The 23,686-nt window shown below is 36.6% G+C and overlaps 2 protein-coding genes across 2 annotated transcripts in view; one reads left to right on the top strand and one right to left on the bottom strand.

Annotated features, from left to right (window-relative positions):
• The window catches only part of SYN2 (synapsin II), a 196,210-nt gene that overhangs the window by 63,072 nt on the left and 109,452 nt on the right, over positions 1-23,686 (bottom strand). The gene's annotated exons all lie outside the window — the stretch shown is intronic.
• Positions 982-23,686, top strand: part of TIMP4 (TIMP metallopeptidase inhibitor 4) — a 31,142-nt gene continuing 8,437 nt past the window's right edge. The window contains exons 1-2 of the mRNA XM_074836631.1: positions 982-1,606; positions 21,028-21,125. Coding sequence (XP_074692732.1) covers positions 1,477-1,606; positions 21,028-21,125 — 228 coding nt within the window. The 5' untranslated portion in view covers positions 982-1,476. The remainder of the gene's footprint in view (positions 1,607-21,027; positions 21,126-23,686) is intronic.

Below are 23,686 nucleotides of genomic sequence, written 5' to 3'. Positions count from 1 at the left end.
CTTCAGACTGGAAAAATAAAAATCAAAATATGGCTGCTTGAATTAAATCAGGACATAGTGTACAACATTCCTGGCTCAGTTCTGAATGTGGATCTAAAAACCTAAAAATGAGACCCAATTCTAACAATTCTGAATATTTGTGTATTTTTTTTTAACAGATGGAGTGTGTCTTGGGGCAGGAGGAAAAAAAAAGAAGAATCAGAGCACTAATTGTGTAAAACTGACCTCTTACTGTTCAAAAATAAATCTGCTGCTGTGAAACATGTACACACCTGTATAAAGATAACAAGCTGCTTTATGTACACCTAAATCTCAGCCTCAACAAAATGAATTTTCATGAGTCTGGATTGAAATGGTTCAAATTATGTTAATGAATTTTCAATTCCTAAGCTTGATTTGTGAAGTGACAAAATATGCAATCCTTTAAGCAGTTCTGTCCTGCATGTCAATCTATAGATGTATTTTATTATTCTCTGATCAAACTTTATGTTGCTCCCTCATGAAACAACTTCTTTATAAAAAGAGGGTGTAGACATGTTACACATATCCAGAACGCTACAGCAAGAAAAGATCTGAAGTTGAAAAAGATTTCCTAACTCTTGCATTTATGTCTCTGTTCCATGTATAACATGAGCCAGAAAATAGACACAGATTTGTGTTGATTAGGATTTACATTAATAAGGAATGCAGAGAAAGAGTCGTCCCTCCAACATTGGTACATTTTTCCTTGTTATTTTAAATTAAATCTGTGATGAAATAATAAAAAAATGCCTTTTATCGCAGCTTTCGTTTTTAATTCATTATTCCTTGTAACTACCAATTGTTCAAGGCTCACAAATAGAGCATTGAAACATTTCCTTTTCATGAATGAAGTTCTGTCCAGCCCGCAAACAGGGACGTCATTTCAAGAAAATGCACAGAAGTGCAGGGGAAGATCAGGGACTGCAAATGAAAACAGAGCTTAAAAAAGGACAGCTTTGTTTACTTGACCAAAATAGAGTAGGTAGCAGAACTAGTTTTTAAATTCAAACTGGAAGGAATTTTACTAGAAAAAGAGAAAAATCTTTCTTCTGCTAAGATCATAAAATCAGCTTTAGATACTCGTAAAAGATGTTCTTGTAAAGGCTTTTCATTATTAATAGTTCTACTAACTCGTAACAGCAACACAGCCCTGCTTACTAAGGTAACCTCTCTTCTGGTACAATAACTTTCACCAATGATGTGCTTTTTCCTTAAAGGAAGGCGGAGTTAGGAGTTAGTGTCAGGGCCATAAATAAGAGGGTCCTATGTCAGGGAAATTAGAAGTCAGTTAACATAAGCGTATACTCGGAGCGAGCATTAGAGGGCTTTCCTAAACCATCCACGTCTGTTGAATTTGAACTGCACGCGGAAGAAATCAGCTAGCTATTAGGAAGTTGAGATATAAATAAGAAAGCATTCTCTCTTGGCTGACTGATTAGCTGTGCTGAAGGCAACATGACTCCTGTTCCCAGTACCTTGTTGCTGTCAGCGCTTCTGCTTCTGACCCCGAGACCCGAGGAGCTGGCGGAGGGGTGCAGCTGTGCCCCCGCGCACCCGCAGCAGCTCATCTGCGACTCGGCTTTAGGTGAGTCAGACCCGCCGGGGGGAAATCAAACGGAGATACTCTCACTGCTCTGAATTTGGTGGGGTTTTGTGTACAGCTCTAGAGGAATGTGTTTAACCAGGTGGCTTAGTCTCTCCAAGGATTTTAAAACAAAATGACTGCAGAGATCCCTTTAAAAGAGAGGGCTATGGGAAAAAATGGTAGTAGCTGCTCTGCTTTTCTTGTTTTTCCAGAACATTTTGTGGTTACAAATTGTTGAAATTGCTGTACTACTTAGTGGCTTTTTTTTTTTTTTTTTTTTTTTAAATAGGAATGGCTTTTCTATTAGGTCCTAACTTAGAGTAAGCAGGGAAGAATACCTGAACTTTCAAATGGCTACTGTTAATAGTATCTCTAACAGAATATCCTATCTAAATACATCTGCTATGTGTAAACTATGCATATAGATATTTTCAATAGCACTTTGGGGGAAAAAAAAGAAGAAACTTGCCCCCCCCCCCCCCCCTCCCCGCCCTGTCCCCAGTGATAACATATTGAAACACTTGATCATCGGTCTGCTATACTACAATTTCTTTAATTGGTGGTTGGGTTTTTTTTGTCATTTTCGAAAAATACTTGAGCAGAAACCTGATAGGCCCTTTATTTTCTGCAGATAAACTAGCTACAGCAGTTCTGTATAAATATAACTTTCCAGCCTTTAGGACAATTGTGCTTCAGGATACTCAATCAGCACTGTGGTTGTCAAACAACTTATAGAAAGAAACTAAAGATCTCAAAATTAGACTGCATGGGGGTAAGAAAATGTGACATTTTGCAGTCTTTTGATTTCATTAGCTCAAGCTAAGGCTGGTTAGCTTCCATCTAGTGTGAACAGTAAATGTAGAACATGAGTTTCCAAAGTGTCACAAAATTAGCATCTCTATGGGGCAGGCAATACCTTCTGCATACTGATTAATTGCTTTTATACCCTGACAGAAAATCTTTGTAGCCATGACAAACTCTAAGCTCTGTTTGTGGCCATCAGTTAAATTGTTTTTAATCTGCTCCTGTTAAGCAATCTTTTTCACTAAGTTACCTACACCAGACATTACAAACTTGGGGTTAAGGTGTGAAAGAAAATAGAAGTTGTGCTACCAGGAGCTTAACTATATACATATACATTTAAGCGTGCTGGCCTCCTGCATTCCTATACGTAAGAAAATGACAGTTTTTCAACAGACTTAATGTAGAGATTTTCCTAAATAAACCATTTCACAATATAGAGGAAACTCAAAATACTCATTATGAGCCATCTTCCTTAGGGAAGCCATTCTGGCCATTCTTATGATATATATTTATATTTATTCCACTCTTAGATAGATTTTACAAATGATAGCTATATGTTACTTTTTATTTATATTTAAATACTGAAGATTGTAGAATAAAACTACTTTATATTTGGACTTAATGCTCAAGCTCTCACTTTTATAAATATTCCTACTTAAGTAAACTGCATCTTTTGACTAATGAATGTTTATATCAAGGATCCCTTTGTTTAATATCCATAATTTAAAAATAGCATTTCTATATGTTATAAAATGATAGACATGTAGATATTCTTTCATGTAAATATGTGTATGCATATTTTTATATATACATTTGCATATATGTACACATAAAACCTGCTCTAAGCATTTATGGATGAATTATTTGATTTGCTTTGGCCACAATATCTTGCATAAGCAGAGCAAAATTACTTTAAAGAAGCTGCAGAAGACCAGTGGAGTTGTTTGCCCTGTGTAAGAGAAAACCCCACTAACCAGTTTGGCAAAGATAGCTCGTCCATCCCTGATGCCAGAAGTCTTTTTTTCCTTCACGGCGTGTCCAGGCAAGAAGGTGGTGGGCTGGGACTGCCCTGGGGAAGAGGGCAGCCCATGTCTGGAGCGCTGGACACAGCCCACCCCTGGGACCGAGGGCTGTGCCTCCTCAGCTTGCTGGGTTTTAAGCAAGGCGGGTGTGAAGCCACACCTGTGTCCTTACAACCACCCAGTTCTTAGGAGGGACTGTGGAACCCGGGCCATGCCAGCGAGTATCCCATGCAGTAGCATACCTCAAACTTCTCCTGTTAATATCACCATACTTAAAGATTTTTTTTTTTAAAAGAAGATTAAAGATTAAATTGAAGATCTGTACTTCAATTTCAACATTGTCATACTTTCAAAATATTGATAAACAAAGCAACAGCTCTTCAGCTACCAAAATCTATGGGAGTTGAATACTAATCCAGCTATTTGCTGAGACTACTCAATTTTTTCAGTTATTTTTAGGTTCATCCATCTCTGTACCCACAAACACATTCAAGTATTTCCTTGCAGAATAAAAACCTGGCACATCCTATTAAAAAAAAGAAACCATACCACGCCTCTAAATTCCACAGTAAAGTAAAAACTGAGACAAAGTCTCAGTCTTGCTCATAGAGCCACTGACCATTATATGTACTTCAGTTACTGCATTATTTCCAAGTTTCACTATATAGCTGTAACATTTTAAATTTCCTTTAGGATCACTTGTGATTTGGGTGGAGTGAAAATGGAGGTGGAGGGGGTTGAATCGATAGACATTACTTGAGCCACTAACTGAATGTGTGAAGCCACTCAGAAACCTTAGCATTTATATGAGATAGCCAAGAAAAAAACAAGCAGAGAAATTAAGTAAGTGTGGGACAAGCTTTTTTCACTTTTACTTTTGTTCACATGATTAACGCTGTGACACTTTGTCTTTTACTGTCAGGAGACTTCGTGGCTTTACTCTCTTTTTAAATGCCCACAGCTACCACACAACCTGAGTAACTTGATAGAAATAACAGGCTTTCTTACAGACCTTGAGTAAAAGAGAGCTTCTGGTCCTGCAAGGTGCTGGCCAAACCTAAAATAAGGAAAGAGTGAAGAGCCCTGCAGGTGTTACATGGTTGTACGCTGCAGGAAGAACGGTAACGACGGGGAGTAAACCATGAATGCTATGCCAGTCCTGCCATTTATCTGACCTCGGGTGTGTTATCTAACCTTCCCAGATTAGCCTTAAGAGGGTGTGATTATGTACAAATTTGAGCAGTTTCATGAACTTCTCAGTAGTTCTAAATTTCACTTCAAAGAGAGGTAAATCCCCATTTGTAGGAAGTACCTAGCACCATGAAGACACATAACTTTTATAAAAAAAAGGGAGATACATTCCTCTTGTGTTCTTCTAATGGTGCTGAGGCCCTCCTAAAGGGGAGTGCCTTCAAACCCCGAGGAACACCTACCCTTCTCAAGAGGACTTTCACTGGAAATGGAGGTGGGAGGTGTGTTAAATAGCCATTCCACGCACTGCACTGCTAGTTGTCAGTGCTGAGCCCCGCCCCCGGAAGGATCCAGGAGGCCGCCTCTTTACAGAAATCAGATGTGATGAGGATGTGCTGTTTCACATTTCAAATTCAGCAGCGAGGCACCATAGTTTCAAGCCAATACAAGAAAATCCCTCCGATAATGACTTTTTTTGGAGAGAACCATGGATGCAATTGAGTTTATCAGATAGTGTCAAGATAACAGATTTCCCTTTTGCCACTGACTTCAGTCTTCCTGGACTCAAGTCTAAACCAATGTTCACATCAAATTAGACAATCTGTGTATGTGGAGAGAACTGATTCCTTTCTAAAGTCCGCCACTTTTAATTCATGCTGGTTTTTGCCGCTTGACATAAGCAAGGTTATTTTTTGGACAGTGGGACAAATATGTAAATACTTTGCATTTCTTAGCCATGTAACACCAGTACCCTACCTTTAAAGTTAGATGTGTTCTTTCTGATTTAAACTGTCTTACTGTTGTGTTTCTTAAACATCTATCAAAAACGGTATTTTTGCTGAATATTGGGCACCACATTCCAACAGAAATTACTAACAGATCTTGAGTACAAATAAATATATAATATAGCTTCAGAGAAGAGTTCTATAGCTTTGGAGAAGAGTGGCACGTTTCGAAATATGATGGAAGCTTTACAGCTGGAGCTTGGCAGCATTTTCAGCCTGTTAAAATCTCATAAGATCACTGAGATCAGGCATTGTAAAGACGTGCCAGATGATACATTAAATTTTAATCACATTTAAAAATAACAGTAAAAATTTTATTTAAATATACCAGAATTAAATTTTCAAAGTCAGCTCCTCTGGGATAAAATTACAATATACTATTTCTTTATTATTCAATTTCATATTACAACTTTCATGGCTCAGTGTCCCATGATTTTGCCTCTCTGCAATATAATATCCAGTTTTGTACTGGAATGGATTAATTTGTACATTATTAAAGTGGGAAGTAACTTTGCCTGATGGGAAAAATCAGCACTGGAAAATGTATTAGAAATGTAGACAGTACTTCTTCCAAGTTAGGGGAGAAAAGGTGAACAGTGAAATTAAAGTAGACTTTATATTTTATTCTTACTATATTATGTTATACACAGTCACCATATTCTTCATCTCACAGAGTCTACTTGCTGTGAGCAGTGTGATTATGCAGATACTGAGTACCTGCATGTTTCGGTTGATGAGCACCTTCAGTGGGGGTTTTGATACAAAATTAAGCAGCTATGTAACAAAACTTTGTGTGTTTGGGAGAGTACAGTGTTCATACAAGCAGTAATAACCACACCGTGTAACAAAAGACCATTAAAGACAGAGACGCAACAGACCTTAGTCTTTTGTGAGGGATTCAACAGTCTCCCGTAAAAAAATCCCAACCCTTGAAGCTGTTGATTGAGGGAATGGGCAAGATGGCCTTGCTGTAGATGGGGGTTGGCAGACCCTGGCAGGATCCTGGGTCACAGGCCATGCTTTCAGACACCCCACTGACAGACATGGGGTCACACAGTTTATACTCTGGAGTTGCCTACAGTCTTTTAGACATCTCCTCCATAGCAGGGAAAGATTATAGTACTTGGCACATGATCTGCATTTGTATTATTGTCCTGCCGGACAGAGGCAGATCTTACTGCTTCATAGCAATGTTCTTCCTCTAGAGTGGAAACCAGTGATGATAATGCATAGGTATATTTCTAGAGTAACTTGTCCCTGACTGGAAAGGATTGTGCAGCTACTGTTTCTCAGAGGTCCCACACAGAAATGAAAGCTGAGTTTCTATTCCAAGATTTGTGAATTTGATTGTGAGAAATAATGTACTGGACTTGTGCTGTTCTAGTTCTCTCTCAAACAACAGGAAAAGCACAGCACCTGAGCATGTTTCTTGCAAGAATTACCATGATGGAGTTGCAAGACTGTATTAGTGTCATTGAAAGAGCATGCTGCCAGAACAATATTTTCAGAACCCTAATTATATTAACCAATGGATCATCCTAAAACCAGCTAGAAATTATACTAGTCTCAAAAGTAATGTTATTCATGTTTGGTAGGTTTAGTGCAGAGGTGAAATGAAAAATGCCTCATGAAAATGAGGCAATTCTCTAACCTTCGTGTCCTCAGCAAGCAGCTGAGAAAAGCTGAATTCCAGTCCTATGCTTGATAGAGTCCCACAAGTGTTCAGAAAACAGTGTTGGTATGTAGGAATCATTCACAGTCATACCCTTCCCAATGTCCACTTTTTGTTCTATGACTAATATTAAGTTCATTAACAAAAATTATTGAGAAATAGACATTTTACTCTTAACTCACATTTCAACAGACTTGTAAATGATATAAGTACCAAAACCACCTTTCACCTATTTTGGCTGTATAATGTCCTACCAGAGTCAGTTATACAAAAGGGGACAGCTTTCCTAACTTGTGTAAGTATGAAAGAAATACATAGTAATTTTTCTTACTTGTCTCTTATGCATACTTTTATACACATTAATAGTATTTTCAAATAAAATTAAAAAAACCCTAGACAACAAGAATCCTAGGAAGTTATTTAGCTTAAAGTAGCTACTGATGCACATAGAGTGAAGCTCTTAACAAAGAAAAAATACCTGCAACCCTGCAAAGGCCCATCACTGGTACAAATGCCTGCATATTACAAATAAGTTATAACTGAAGTACATATAAATTTCTTGGCATCATAGCCTAAAACTTCCAAATGCTTTCAAACCTACAAACAAATGACTGCATAGACTGCAGAGATACTGTGCTGTTAATCACTACTTACAGCTACATGTATTTGTGCCTGTCTTTGCCCAATGTTCAATAAAGCACCTCAGTATTCATGTTCAATGAATTGTTGGAGTGCTGCTATGGGAATAGCAGTTTGAGTCCTTCCATTCGCAGCTAACATTTAACAAAGTATTAGTGAAACAGCTTCCAAGGATAAAGACCAAATTTCCTGTTGGGAGTAGGAAGTATTACCTGAATAAGATCTACAAATAACCCTACATCTACTTGAGGTTTTAAGATAGAAGCAAACATTTTGAGAACTTACTTCAGAATTCCATGTCTAGTTACTTTTCAGTTCCGAATTCAAGACTACAATTGCATTGCCAATATCATGCAACTCTAAGAAATAATTTCCAATCTTCTGTAAATCACTGTTCCTTAGAACCCTGCCATTTAAGCATGAAAATGGGGCTCAGTCTGGAAAAATGCAGTCACTCTCCCCTCCTTTGCTTGTTGAACTTTTTCGTGGCAGTGTTCCCAACTGCTTAAAAGTTGTAGCTGTAAAATGAGGTGGCATCATGAAATGGAACAACAGGACAGAATTTTAAGGAGCCAAATCCACTGAGCACAACCACCCTGTCAATTAGAATGTAGTCGACAACTGTAAAATAATTTAGCTTTAGTGAAAAAAACACAGCTGAGTATTGTGTAGTAAAATAAAATCTCAGAAGAATTATGCTAGTTGCTCGATTTAGAAGAAACTCAGTACCACCAACTCATTGCTGAGTATGTTATAAATGCAGGATAAGAAAATTCAGGAACTGTGCCCCAAGATTTCGAAAAACACATTCTACACACACTGGAAAACAAAATGCAAGCTTAGAAACAAAGATTAAACAATATAAAACACAGAACATGAAAGACTGCCAAACTCTTAATCCTATTAATCTACCACTTTAATCCCTAACTTTCTCATTAAAAAGTATCTCAATAATATGGGGTTTCTTCCACATGGAGGAAGGGGCACGCAGCTATGAATGGAAATCTACAATAACATAATGTATGTTGTTCTACAGACTTTAGAGCATAAAGAGAGTGTTATTCTTCAGCTGAAATTAGGCAGATGTTGATTACTAGTCAAATGATGTGGTATTTGAGGCTTGTGAAGTAGACAGAAATATTTCTGGTAACATGAGTAGCAGCTGTAAAAACAGCGCAGAAAAATAAAACTGACCTTGAACAACATTAGGAAATCATGCTATTTTTTAGGTAATATTTAAGTTAAAAGAATACCATACATCTGTTAAAAATATACTCACCTCTTCTATTTGAAAGTTTATAAAAACTAGATTTTAAAACCTCACTCTCATAAATTTAATGTATTCTTCTAATTAAAAACACCGCATAATCTCCTTGTTTAACAAGGATCAACCAAACCTGATCAACTCTTGCCTTTGACCCAAGGAATTTTTGCATCCCGAGCCAAAAACACACAGAGATTCACAAAATCCTGACCTACCTGAGAGTCCTAATGAGCTTAAATATAGGTCTCCTACATTTTGAAAGCCTCAAATGGGAATGCATGTTGGATGCAGACTAGCACGGTTTTGTGCTAATAAAACATGAAAGAGTAACCAAATTCTGCAAAGCGTTTACATTGAAGTATAACAGTGTGAATTAATATCCATATGAAATGGTGATAAAATAACCCTTGGTATGTGCTTTATCAACTTCAGAAGTATTCACGGTTTTTTCAAGATGATGAGTTTGTAGAATGAAGCAATTTTTTCTGAATAAAAATGCCATGAATAACAATGAATGATGAAATATCCTCGTGTATCATCTAGAAAAGAAAGGTGTTTTGCTGCTGTCTCGTGTAAGCAAAACATTTGCACAGTGGCTATATTAATTGGGTAGAGGGACCCATGCTGATTATCATATTGAACCTTTTCAAATGTATTTGTGACCTTTCCCTTCAATGTCCAATACGTAGGTCTATCTCCTCCTTTTTCTCCTTGTTTTCTATTTTGTATTGGGCTAGTAGAATTTAGATCTGGCCTAATGCTTACTTTAAATTAATCTTCCCCTTCAAAAATTTCCATGGAGTTCTTTTAGCCCAAGTGATAAAACTTTACTATAAGGATTTGATTTTTCAGTTACAGATATGATTGGTACATCACCACACTTACCTTCTCATGCACCTGGAAGCACCGCCAAGACTAGGCAATACTCTTCCATATGTTGCTTTCCAAGAATAAAGGAAAAAAGCCTACTATTTTTAGTTATGTTCTTCAACAAACTCTGTGGTTACAGATCCAAAACACTTGTGTCCAAATAGTCCAGTAAGTTCCACTATTTTTTTTTCTTGTGATTTCAGAAACTGTGGTTCAGTTAATTACTGTGCTGCTGATTTAGCTACTTTACAGGTGGACATAAGCATTTATTGGTGGAATATCAGAAAACTAAAATAGAAAGCAGGAAAAATAAAATTGCCTTTACATCCTAACTAGCATAAACATCTTTTGAACTAAAGATTCCTTGACTTTGGGTCTAGGAGCTGTGAAAAAAGAGTGACTATTACCAATGTAGACTTACAGATAAGACATCCACCTGTAAACACAGAGGAAAAGATTTTTTCAGATTTACTGTGTATTGGTCCAGCTTTGCTGCTGCTGCATTCTGTTTGTATCTAGAATTGAACTAGTACAACGGCTTCAAACATCGGAGTGAGGTTACAGTTTGGAAATGAAACTCCTGTTTGCTGGTCTGTCTTGTTGAAAGATAAATTGATAGATAAGCTGCTTGCTAAACAAGTTTGATCTTTTTCAGCTGTTTAAAGATCATTCAATGGCATCTTGCCTGGTTCTCAAAAGAGAAAAAAGAGTATAGGGGTTTAATGTTAGATTTCCATGCCCAAAAGAGTAAGGATGATCAGCAGATAGCCTGAAGTAATCATCTATCTCTCTATTGAAGTCTGAAACAATTAAAAGCTTGCATAATAATTCAGAAATCAACAGAATCAACAAAAGAATGGTTGCAGTCTCCTTTATGTTGTAAGCATCAAAACCAAAAACTGCATGGAACACCTGCACTGTATGGCTGTGACAACATCAGACATGGGAAAGATCTGCCAGATTTATTCTCAGCAGTGTGTTGTTCTGTCTAGATCATCACCAAACTGGTATTATCATCAATAATTTGGCAGGACTCCCTTGGGAATCTAGGTCATCTTTGATCTCCCACGAACACTGCGTGAACCACTTCTACAAAATGCATCAGTCTTCATTCTGTACCTAGACTCAACTTCCAATCTAGCCCCCCCACCCCCGCAAGATCTAGAGTCTAACTATATCTATAGTCCAACTACAGAAGAAAAAAATACGTGAATACTATGAAACTCTTTTATGGAGGTGATGATGGTGGCCAGCAAATTATTTAAAGAAACCACAACAAAACCAACTGATGGTAAAGCATTTGGACACCCATGGCTGAGGTGGTCTCTAGTTGACTGGAAGTTCTCGACATAGAAAGAATTATGGCCATTGTAAACCATAAAAAGATATCTTTGTAAAATAGAAGAACAGAATGAAACAGACATATTTTGCATTAAATGGATGGAACCTAAACCACATGGATGCTAAAGAAGTTAAAAATTAGTACAGTGAAGAGAAGATGAAGCCCTTTCAGTGCTCCAGTAAATTCATAACAACCAGATTCTGAAAGATCACAAATAAATTTGAGTCCATTTGAAAAAGTGCAAGTTGCCTATGAGTTGCCTCAGGTCACTTATTGTAAATAAAGATAAGGATTTACATGCCTCCAAGTTGAAAACCAAATAACTGAATCAATAAAAAGTTGTTTTTGAAAACATAGAGTACAGACCTTTCTGCATGCAGTACAGGTCATTTCAACTCAAAGTATGTGAAATGGAGTTATAGCACCAGCAAAGTCTTTTTTTTTTTGGATTCAGAGCAGAGAAAAATGAAGAAAATTATAAATGGGAACAGGATAAAAAATAATGACATTTTTATGAGACTAGAGTTGGCAAATCCTTCAGCACGAACAGAGAAACCAGAATATTTGCTGTTAAGGGACTTGCTTTGAAAAGGCCTTAAGCATTTCAGGTTAAGAGCAACTTATTAAGCCATAACATTATTCTCATGGTACTGGCACTCGATAGTATTACTCATTACTTTGTTTCATTAAAACGCAGCAGCCATGATCCCTGCTCCAAGCGACATATTGTAACCCACGCAAAGATTTCCAGCACTACTTACCATATCAGTGGTAAATATTCTCTTACTAAGTGAATAGTATGTGAATGCTCAAGTACCTGTATACGGTACAGGCACATCTACTGTATTTCACACCTCTTTTTCTGCATTTTCAAATAACTGAGACTGCATTACTGCTAATTCTTTTGGAAGCTAACATGTGCAAATCAAATACCGAAACGCAAATGTAAGAAAATAAAAATCTTCATTCTCCTAAAAAGTTTTTCTAATTCTCTGAAATAATCTGCTTAAAAAATATTAGAGTGTATGTAAAGCTACATATTAGGTATTTAATTACTTATTTTACAACATTATTTTAATGCCAATCAATCAATAACTTTTGCCTTCTTTTGGACGAATTGTCTTCTTTTGGCAGCATTAGCGATACCTGTGAGTTTAAACCAAAGTTACAATGCTCCTTTTGTATTGCTAAGACTTCTTTCTTCCTTTCATACATATTTTGAGAAATTATAATCTTTTCCATGTTCAGATATATGAATGCATATTAATGAATGAATATTTAAGCAAATTAATTTGCTTTCTTCATTGGTGAAACTCAAAGCTTTACAATAAGCAAATGTGGCAAGTCAGTCTATTACATAACTGAACGATTTAGCATAATTAGTTAAAAATATGGCAGAGTTGCATACAGAAAGTGGTAATACTGTACAAATGGGACAGTTGCTCTAAAGCATGGAGTAAGACTTTTATAATGTCTTGTACATTTTAGAGGTTTTGAAAGCAATATAAATCAGTGGTAAATACACACTATTTAGAATTCTATCCAAGCTATCAATTCTATCTTTTATATCCTGTTCAGTATTGCTTTAAAGTGGGTTCATTAATTTTTGTCTGTTGTGACAAATTCTTTGCAGATTCCTCTTCTTTTGTGAGGTTAAGATTATTCTCCCTAGCCTGCTAACTCTTTTCCCTCCCTGCAAGAAAAGTTAAGCATATCAGATCTCTAGTTTCCAATCTAAAGAATAAATTTATTTTATTTTTGTCATATCTCTGTACTCACGGAACCCAAGTATTTGAAACTGTGTCCTTGGGTTCCTCTTGTAGCTTTGATCACATTACTTGCCAGTATTCTTCTTCCAGAGACCAAGAGTTTGTAAGACTGGACCATAATATACTGGGTATAGTATCTATGGCATCTAGACACAAAGAAGGTAAATGAAATAGTGTGTCTATACCCTGTCTTTGGACTTTATCTTGGACTCCTAGCATTACTTTACCGTAACTTTAGGTGGATATGGTAGATGATGCCAGCTCTGCTCACAAACTCTTAGTTTGCTTTCTGGCTGTTCACACAACTGTCTTGGCCAGTTACAGATAGATGCCTGACTTAAACTGGAAACAAATCTGACCTGCAATTGTGTATGCTGGCCAGACTACTCTGAACATAGAAATTCCACCTGGAGCAGCTCTTTGGTTCTAAGGAGGAAGGAATTACAGTCCCTTATGTGATTTCAAGCTTCCTCTCCTCTCCAGTCTCACACTGAATCCGCTGAACTAACTCACCTCCAAAACTGAAGGTGGGCACTGCTGAAGATCTCCCTACCAGATTTGCCCCCATTCTTTTACAGAATACAAAATATTTCAGCACTTGTATACTACAAGGAGGGGGTGGTCCTGGATTGCACTGATCACTAATAAAGAGTGACAGGGTGTTAATAAAACCCTTTCTTAATCCTATAGGTAAAATAGGTGAAGATAATCACCTATCCTTTGGTTGCAACTGTTTGTTAACAGACAACTCTTGGCTGAGTTCTGTTCTGGCTGTAATGTAACCTGTGGCACTACCAACACTGTCCTGCAGTCTCTAGTTATTTCAAAGTAGTTTATCCCAATATTCAAATGAAAGTCATCAGTATTATGTAATTGAGCAGTTAATGCATCCATTCTGGAGGTTTCCCTTATGATACCGCAAAATAAATTAAGGCTGTAAAGTTAAGAAAGCTTTTTAGAGTTAATTTAAATGAGGAGTCTATGTTCTTAAAAACAGACAGGTGTATCTTTAGCAGATGGTATAAAGTTGTATTAGCACCATCAAGAATTATCACCAGGTAAACTGAGGATTTGCTATGAATTTCTACTTTGATACACACAATTAAGTAGGAAGAAAACCCCCATTTCATAGTGAGGGTTACAGAAAGAGCATAAGTACACAAGAAGCCCTTCCCCTCTCCACTATTCAGAACAAAGAATGGGGATCTCAGAATGAAGGAAAAAGTATACACCTGGAAGTAATACAAGCATATCATCACAGGAACAGAAAAAGCCATTTCACAGAGCAACCCTATATATGGCCTGTAAAACCCAGATTCATTTCAGTTGTTTCCTGGTTTACTATGCAATTATTTTAGATCACTGGACCTAGAAACTTGACCTTTACAGCTTCAAACAGCTTAGACTCTGTTCTCCTGAATGTCCCCTTGATAAATGCTTTCAGTGAGCATATAAACCCGCGACGCAGTATAGCCACTGCCATATTCCAACCACGCTTTCAGTAGTCTGTGATCAGAACAACAGAACTGCTACAGTGCAGGAACAGAGGCAAATGAGCAAGAATTACTGGAATTTCTGTAGTAGTGGTATTTACTTCCTTTGGATATACAAAATACTGTTGGATCTCACAAAAGTGTTTGTGATGAGGCAAAATCCAGAAGAGCAAACGTCTTTCATAGACTCTTTTGAGAAAAAAAAAGAGTCTATATATAGGCTTTTGATTAAAAAAAGCAACCCTCCTCCTCCTCCAAAAAAAAATCAATGAGACTTTTGGACAAGAATTTTTGCATTGAAACATGAAGTTTTGAATAAACTCAAGGTCTCTGCAGTTGGGGCTCCCGCACTTCTCACTGTGGTATTTACCCTTGACCCATATTCTGGGTGTGATCTTCCAGGAATTGGAGATATTTATGTAGCAAGTTTAAGCTACTGCACCCCTAAAAGGAAAAAAAGTTCTGATAGAAGTTTTAAGTAATCTTACAGTAGAAGGGTGAGCAAAACCAGCTGCATATTGTGTATGTGAATGTTTTCAGTTTGGTGAATGGACCTATTTTTATATATATAAATTCACTTGAATATAGAGGCCTTCAAAATTACGTACATACATATTATGTGTCCATAGTTCTGCTTTATTTCATGCTGCATGCTCTGACTCATATGTAATTGCAGAAAAACACTTTTGTTTTCTATTTTTGTACATTTGGATGCTTTCCTCTCTCTGTTCCCATGAATATTTGGGATGTCATCCTCAACCCATCCACACAACAATAATACAGTTTTATTTAGATCCCTCTCCTTGTGACGCTTATTCTTTTCCCTACAAGAGCAAGAGCATCCGGCAACAGCTTGTGTCACACACTAAAGAGACAGGTAGAAATAAGTCCTCAAAAATCACTCCTCATATTTTAGGTAATTAAATAAAAGGGCTAACCTGAGGCAATAAAATATAAGAAAAAAAAGAGCTGCATGAGTCATTACCGCAACCTTGGTCATAATTCTTAGTAACTTACATCTTTCTTTTCCTGTCAACATACTTTTTAAAGTCTCATTTCAAGGTTTTTGGAGCAAAGCTGATTCTGATTATAAACTTGTGTGACATGAAATAATCTTTCCTGATTTCTAGAGAGAAAGACTGCTTAAGAGTGATGGAGATTAGATTTCTACTCAAACAGCTATGCCGTAGTCTGTAAACTTAGTCTGAAGTGAACTGGAGGCTACATCTGAAACACAGATTCTTCGTGAAGATGCCTGTTTGAAGGATGTTGCTACTGCTAGTTCTGATCTCAAACCTAAAAAGGGATCTAATTACCTGGACATGTCAGGACTCACTGCTCTTATTTTCTTAATGAGGGCTAACCTACCCTGAGCAGCAAGAATATTCAGCAGAAAGAAAGGAGAATAAATAAGAGACTTTCATCTGCAGTTTAGTTAGCTGCCTATTTTTGGTGCAGTGCCAATAATGGAGGCACTGTTTCTAAAATTTGCAAGTGGCCTTAGTGGTGCATAAAAGGAGCTGAATCCCAGGGCAAACCAGGAATACAAATGGCTGGCACAGCCCAGCACTATGGTTTCCTCTGCATGCAGAACTGCACATACTTCTTCCTTCGTGTGAGATCTCCATTCTTCGTTCTCAATATTGGAGAGGGGAAGGGCTTTGTTTATGGGCCTCAGAATCTATTGCAAGGCTAAGGGACAGGATTTAGTCCTTATTTTTCCAAAAAGCAGCTAAGGCATCCCAGTCTAGACAACCTCGTCCTTCCATTCATTAATCTACCTCTTGCTGAAGGACTGAAGTTAATTAACTATGGAGATTTCCTTTAAGCTGCAACTGCCTAATTAAAAATATATTCATTTACAAATTGTAGGTATTACATAATTTATCACTGATATAATTAATACTCCAGTGCAGATAATATTTCAAACTGGATGCATCCATCATGATAATAATCTATAAATCCTTTTAATTGTAGAAGAGAGTAAAACATTTTTCTTCTGATAGAAACCAAACCCCAGAAAAAAAAAACAACTGAACTAAACCCAACTTAAGTAAAACAACAGTTTAATAGTCGTCTGTATTTCTCATAGTACTGTGATCTTAACACACTTGGCAACTTTGTTCAGGATGTAGCTTGAGCGTTTTTAGAGCCCGAACAGATGACAAAATAGATTTTCAAAGCTTCAAGTGTCTGCCTTCCTCCTGTCCATCTTTAAAATTTATACTCTTCTTAGCAGTATTTTTATTTTTACTTATATTTTATTTACTTTTAGGTTTATATGTTTAAAATAAGAAAGCACATAATCAGTTATGATTTCTTGTTCTTACGTCCAGTAATATCTTCAATATTTTCCTATGTAAGTATTTTTCATTATATAGTTGCTGATGTTTAACAGATACTGGAGAAAAAAGATCTCCTTTATTCATCAGTTTTTCCCTTCTCCCTTACCTCTATTTCTTAGGATAATAAAGTTAATTGGGAGAGTAAACTCCAATTAGTTTTCCTTTTTGAAGGAGTAATAAACTTGATTACTTTTGTTGAGTAAAGTTGCCCATCTTCAAACAATAGTACTGTGACCAATAGGTTAAGGAAACAGGCATCATCTTAAAACTTGTATAAGTACAATAATAGTATATAAAAGAGTATTATAAAGAATATATTATTTAATAATACTAACACTGAGAGTAATTCTTCACTAAACAGTTTTGCCTTCATTAATGCCTTAAGAAAAAACTCCGAGTCTAAAGAGATACTACTTTTAGGGAACATATGCATTTCAGTGGACAAAGCACAAGGATTTACTTTATTCTGATTCCATCTATATCTATGATTTGGTATGCAGCTTTTAGTATACTGCTCAATTCTTTGTGTCTCCTCTTCTGTGAAAAAGCTGGTCATATTTCATTGCATACGTCACTGTAGTGTGGTAAAATTAATCTAATGGCAGTGAATTTCTTTTAAAAAAGCCCCTAGTATAAGTAGTTCCTCATGACCATAAAAATCTCTAATATACAAGGTGATGGTACAGTTTATTTACAGGTAAATAATTAGTGTAGCTAATTTCAGAGAGAAATCACCCAGGTTTGGGAAAGATGCAGTTAATGCCTAAATTTCTACCCTTATTGTATATAAACATTTCTGTATTGTATAAAACTTAACGCTTTTCTCCTGACTGTATAAAGACAAATATATCCAATGTTATACTGAGTTCTGAACTTTACCCAGTTCAAAATTACCTTTTGTTGATGTAGAAATGGTTGGGAGGTTTTTATTACTCTTCAGGAAAGAAGGAATAAAAATATTCTTAACACAGTTCTAATAATGAATGTCCGATAGCCAAGCTGATTGACTAAATAGAACACTGTCCTCCTCTAACTGCAAAACACTATGGCCCTGGTAATCAAAGCAGCAGTCGCTCAGAGAGGCAGCAACTCGACACTATGGACTCAGCATAACCGTGGAGGCCAGTAACTGCCAGTATGATTTCTGTTCTGAGGCTCTACCTGACCCCTGCATGGCTTTGATCACGTCAACTTCCTTTCAGTTCAGGCACCTGAGACAACCTTCAGCTACAAAGTGGGGATAAAAGTTTAAATTTTATAAAAGTACCACGAGTTACAAGATACGAGTTCCACAGAAATGCTACATCCTACTACTGAAATGTTAGAGTGAATGTCTTTTGAAAAACAGTATATATTTTTAATGCAGAACGAATTGGAGGCAGACTGCATTACTGGCATTGGAATATGAAGGGTATGTGTATGTATTTCATACATGCAAATTCCTCATAAGGAACCAATAACTGTCTGACAGATAAAATGACATTATTACACTAAACAACCAGAGGTTGTTCTCAGTCAAAGAGAGGAGAAGCCAAGCCAGCCATGTTATACTTGAAACCATTTCTTGAAAAGAAGTGCAGACTAGGAGGAATCCTAAGTTATAACCACCCTCTGAACCACGAGTGAAGAGAGGGAGATGGCTAGGCCCAGGAATGCTAAATCAGGAAGTGCTTGTGGTTAAAAACAGAAGCAACCACATGAATAAGAGGTTTTAGGAGACAGCTAGACGACACTGATTGAAAAAAAATATTAAAGCACAGAAAAAAAGAAAACCAAGGAGGATTAAAAGGCCCCAAAAAATCTGTGTGCATTTGAATCTGGTTTCAGGAGAATAGAAAAGTAGAGGCTAAATAACTAAAGATTTAGACATCCTGTAACAGTAAAACTTTCTTGTCATTAAAAAAAAATAACTCAATTTGGTCTTCCATCTCCATCTGGAAGCTTTTCTCTTAAACAAACAAATGAATGAAACACACACAACATAAAAATAGTTTTCATTTTCTTCTACATATCCAGAAAAAGATCTCTTAATGAAAAACCCAAAAATGTTATACTTTCAGCCTTGCATAACTGCATGGAGACCCTCTGAGCTATCACTGATCATCTGTAATGTTTCTCTCAGATGCTAACAAGCAGAATTTAATAAAAAAATGAAAATGAGTGATGTTTCAACATTAAACACAAGGGGAAAATAGTTTTAATTATCCTACAAACATTTGCATTGAATAGGCAGAAAAAGATTTCCTGCATATAAACCATGTTATGGTATTAATAAAACAATGGAGCTAGCTCCTAACTGTTGTCTCACCCCTTACCTTCTATAGTGAGTGAAGTCTTTAATGAGAAAACCTTTTTTTAGGAAGCAATGATGCAAAGGAAAGCAACGCAAAACAAAACAACATGATTCTAATTTGACCTTTCCAGCAGCATAGTACACACAATCCACAACACTTTTAATCTGGAATTAGATCAAAGCACTGAAGAAGTACTGTTAATTTGTGGGAACATAACACATCTGCAGATGATTAAAGAGATGCTGCCACTTACCATTTGAAATGAGGAATTTGCTGTTCATACTTAAAAGAACTCTTTTCTTCCAATCCTACCCAAGTCTAAAATGCTCCTTTAAAAGAGTTTAAACGGCTTGAGAGGAGGGAGCATTGTGCCAAAAGATAGAGGACTCAAGCTTTGAAGCTGTAGGCATCTGCATTGTGTTGATTACTACATCCAGTTTGCTCTGCTAATAAGTGAGGAAATGAGAATTGCCCATTATTAGATGGGACTGACCTCTGTTTGGCTGTAAGGAAATTTACAATCTGGGTTTCTTATTCCTTTTCTTTAGATATGATGTTTAGAGGTCAATCTATCAAAGAAATGCTTTTTGGGGAAAAGCAGGATTTTGATGCCAAAATATTTTCTTCTGCATTAGCTTGATATTTTTTTCAGTGAGTGGGAAGTATGAGGAGTGGTTAAAGCCTGGAACTGGGGCTGAGGGAGGCTGCAGAATCTCCCTCCTCAGAGATACTCAGCTGGACACAGCCCTGAGCATCCTGATTCAAGCTGAGCAAGAGGTTGGACTAGACCTCCAGAGGCTCGTTCTAACCTAACTTATTCTATGAAACATCATGTCTTTTTCATACTAATTTTGATAGAACGGTTCCTTTCATAATGAAAAAATAAAAACAAAATAAAAAAGAAGTGTCAGAGAGTTGCAGTCATACCGAAGAATATTTTCTGGTCTCTATTCCACCTGCAGATGCAGATGTCCTTGCACAGATCCATCTCTGCCCAATTGTGGATTGAATGTACAGTTGAAGTGGGGTTTGACCGTTGATTGCTCCGGCCTTTGCCAGTATCTCTCCATGCACATACAGATTGTTTGTTCCAACAAGTACTACAGCTGCAGAGGAGCTGTAATAGTGGCCATCCAGGACCGAGCAAAAACAGGACTCTCAATACTTTGGGGAGATAGAAGTCCCTAGAGAAATTTTGGCCATGTACCATGTTCTTAGAATCCTGTTGTTCTCTGTGCCTAACAGTCCTGGTATATTTTAAACAGCATATACAAGAGAGATGACTCAAACAGATAGGAAAAGAAATAATTTCTTTCATAAAATCTCATACTTTCCTTGTTTAAAGGATAGGAAATAAATAAAATGCATCAAAAGAGGGTGTAAGTAATTTATACAGGTTAACACAACTAACGACATGTTATTATGTTAAGAAAAATGCTAAAATTTGCAGTCTCAGAAAGGTGAATGAAAGACCGTTCTCTTCTTGTCTTCTGATTTCATGCATAAAATTTATGCTTTAATCTTGTCTAGCATGGTCTTTCAGAGTGTTCACTTCAAGTCTATTTAACTGATTAACAGTTCTTCGGTCATTAACAGAAGTGTCCCTTTCCTTTGCCCACTGTTTATAATGATGGTTGTTTTATAAAATTTGATGGGATTCAAGTATTTCAAAGATTTTGATGGACCGTTTTTGTCAAAACTGAATGGTAACTTAATTCAGATTTCCAGATTCATGGAAATTCAGATTAATATCACAGGCAGCCCACTTATTTTTATTTTCAGGAGTTAATCTAGTGTTCTTATAGTAACAAGCCTTAAAATCTACTTCTAGCTAAAGTGTAAAATGCTAAAATCTATCAATATAATTTTCGCTATCGCTTATAAAATTAGGCATACACTTATTTGCATTTAAATCTTTTTTTCTATTACAGTGATTAGAGCAAAAATATCCAGCGAAAAGGTGGTTCCTGCCAGTGATGATCCTCTTGATACCCACAAAATGATCCGGTATGAAATCAAACAAATAAAGGTACATGGAATCACTTAGCTATTTTGAAGTTCAATGCTGATAACCTATGTATATGACTACAGTTTAGCCCTAAATGCTTTAAGCTGGAAAAGGCTCCAGCTGCCTATATGGTTAGACCCAGGTGAACTACACAGAATAAATCAAAGTAGGGATTAAAAAAAAAAAAAAAAAAGAAAAAAAAAAGAAGAGAAAGCTGTTCTGACATTCATGAGCTGCTTGCTAAATAACTATATTTTGATGAAATTTTTTGTTATTCACAATTGCTTTATGAAGACTTCATGAAAACATACTTCAATCTATGAACGGTTGACACATTTGCTGTTTCTGGCGGATACTTGATCACCTATGTTGCATTATGATATTGCAACTCTCTGACTGGATGATGCAAACTTTACAAACAGAGGAAAGCATTTCCAGCTGGAATAGCAAGGACCTTTGTTCATAAGCGAATAGGGGTATTTGCAGAAACAGGAGACCTTCCCTGATGTTCATATAAACAAAAATCCATTTATATGAATGGTGCTAGGAAAGCAAACACCAAGTGGGAGTACCCAGAAATACAGTCATTCAGAATCTCACAGATTTTTCCATTATTTGATCAGCTCCAATAAGGAGAAATACTCATTAATGTACTTTAAGAAGACGTATCTTGATCCAATTCAAGTCACCATCAAACTCTCACTGATGTAAAACCATCATGACCTACCTGTTTCTGGAATACACAAGAGATAGGTAGTCACTTTCAATTAAAACATGTTAATGTGCATTGGTGGGATTTTTTGCTTGTTTAAGTTTTCTAGGTGGTTTTATCTCTCATTTTTCATAGAGTATTATTCTGTATTATTTGTATTGATTTGTATCATTACATTTATTGAGAACACAAGTAGATCATTATGAATGGCTATGTGCTTTCAAAAAAAAAAAATAAAATTCAAGCCTTTACATTGTATCGGTAGATCACCTCACAGGAGCTTTACTAAGAAAAATCGATGGTGAACAAGAATATCTCAAACTATTCACAAGGATGGTTATCACACATGACTTCTGTTAAGGTTTTATAGCAATTTCAACAGGCCAATTCTTGTTAAAGCAAACGCCAAAACTCTTCACCGTCTGCCATTTTCTGTCTTCTTAAACTATTAAGGATATTTTCAAATGTTTCTTTACAGAAATAAGTATATAAATACCAGAGCAATTCTCTTTCCTCCCATTAGCACTAATTTTCTGTCGCTACTCTGCAACACTTCAGTAACTTTAGAGAAATGCAAATCATTTTATACTTCATCACAATAAAGAAGAATGAGCCGTCTAGTCTGTGTCATTCTTTTCAGTCTATAGTCCTGTTCTGTAACAGCCCACTGAAATCTCTGAAATACATTCATATATTGGAGCTGCTTTGGAGTTTCTCCCAAATTTTCAGAAGTAGAGGCCTATTTAAAACTCAGGCATCAGTAAGAGATCTTTATTTAATTCCACTAAGCTTCAGAAGGCAAGTCAGCTAGGACTGGACAAAACAGAGAGATTTATTTTCTAATAAAAGATGTTCTACATCATTACATACAAGTTTAGACTAAAGACAAATGGGTCATAATAGTCCCACCCTTCAAATTCTTACTTCTGGCCAGAAGAGAGTTAGGAGAGAGGTAGGAGCTGAGGCTTCCACCCTGGCACACAGGCTGCTCAGCTGTGTTGGGACCCAGCTCCCTGCTCAGCATCTCTAACAAATCCAGTAGAAGGGTTTTTGTTTGAAAACTCCACAACACAGAGTGGGCAAGTGAAGGGGGGCTTCTGTAAACTGCAAATCTTTTGTGGGACAGCTAGTAAACTCAGTGTGGGTAAATCCATAAAGGCAACTTTGCCTGTACCTGGTAAATCATACAGGAACTGACAAAGAATGATGTAATCTGTTATATTCTAAGCATATAATTCAGAGGTGGCATACAGGTAAAAATTAAACAGGACTGGGTATACTGAAAAAATTACTGAGAAATACTCACTTTTAAATTAACAGAACTTTAATAGGAAAGTGTTATGGATAACACTGTAAAGTCCGCATCAAGTTGCAAAAGTAAAGAGAGAGGAATTTTAAATAGTTCATGCTTGGAAAGATTTGGTCAGTGTAAAATAATAAATTAAAATAATATTGTATGCAGTCAGCCAGATATGGCCACCTCAGTGAAGTGGGACAATTCACAGACTGACTAACAACATCACAGAAATAGCTTGTCAGAGGTTTTCAAACCGAGCCTCATGGATCTGTGACCTCATTTGTGTATCCTGGTTTTCCAAATAACTGAGAACTTGGTTGACCAGAGCAATAACTTGATAACACAATTTCTTACCTCTCCCCTCAGATGACAACATTTAAAAGAATCTAATCAACAGTGTATGTCAAATGGTAGAATATTCTCTTTTCACTATTACAGTCTTTCTTCTATTGAGTGCTTTACAGACTGATTTCTCAAATTCTAAATTTGATGACTCGCAGTTATGATAAACTGAACTTTCAGTGTCAGATGGCACTGGTCACATGTTTCTGGCTAACCCTGTGCATAAACATT

The sequence above is a fragment of the Strix aluco genome, chromosome 11 (genome assembly GCF_031877795.1).
Source record: "Strix aluco isolate bStrAlu1 chromosome 11, bStrAlu1.hap1, whole genome shotgun sequence".
Taxonomy (NCBI): Eukaryota; Metazoa; Chordata; class Aves; order Strigiformes; family Strigidae; genus Strix; species Strix aluco.
Note: the sequence above shows the minus strand (reverse complement) of the source record. Positions and strands in the feature narration are given on the sequence as shown.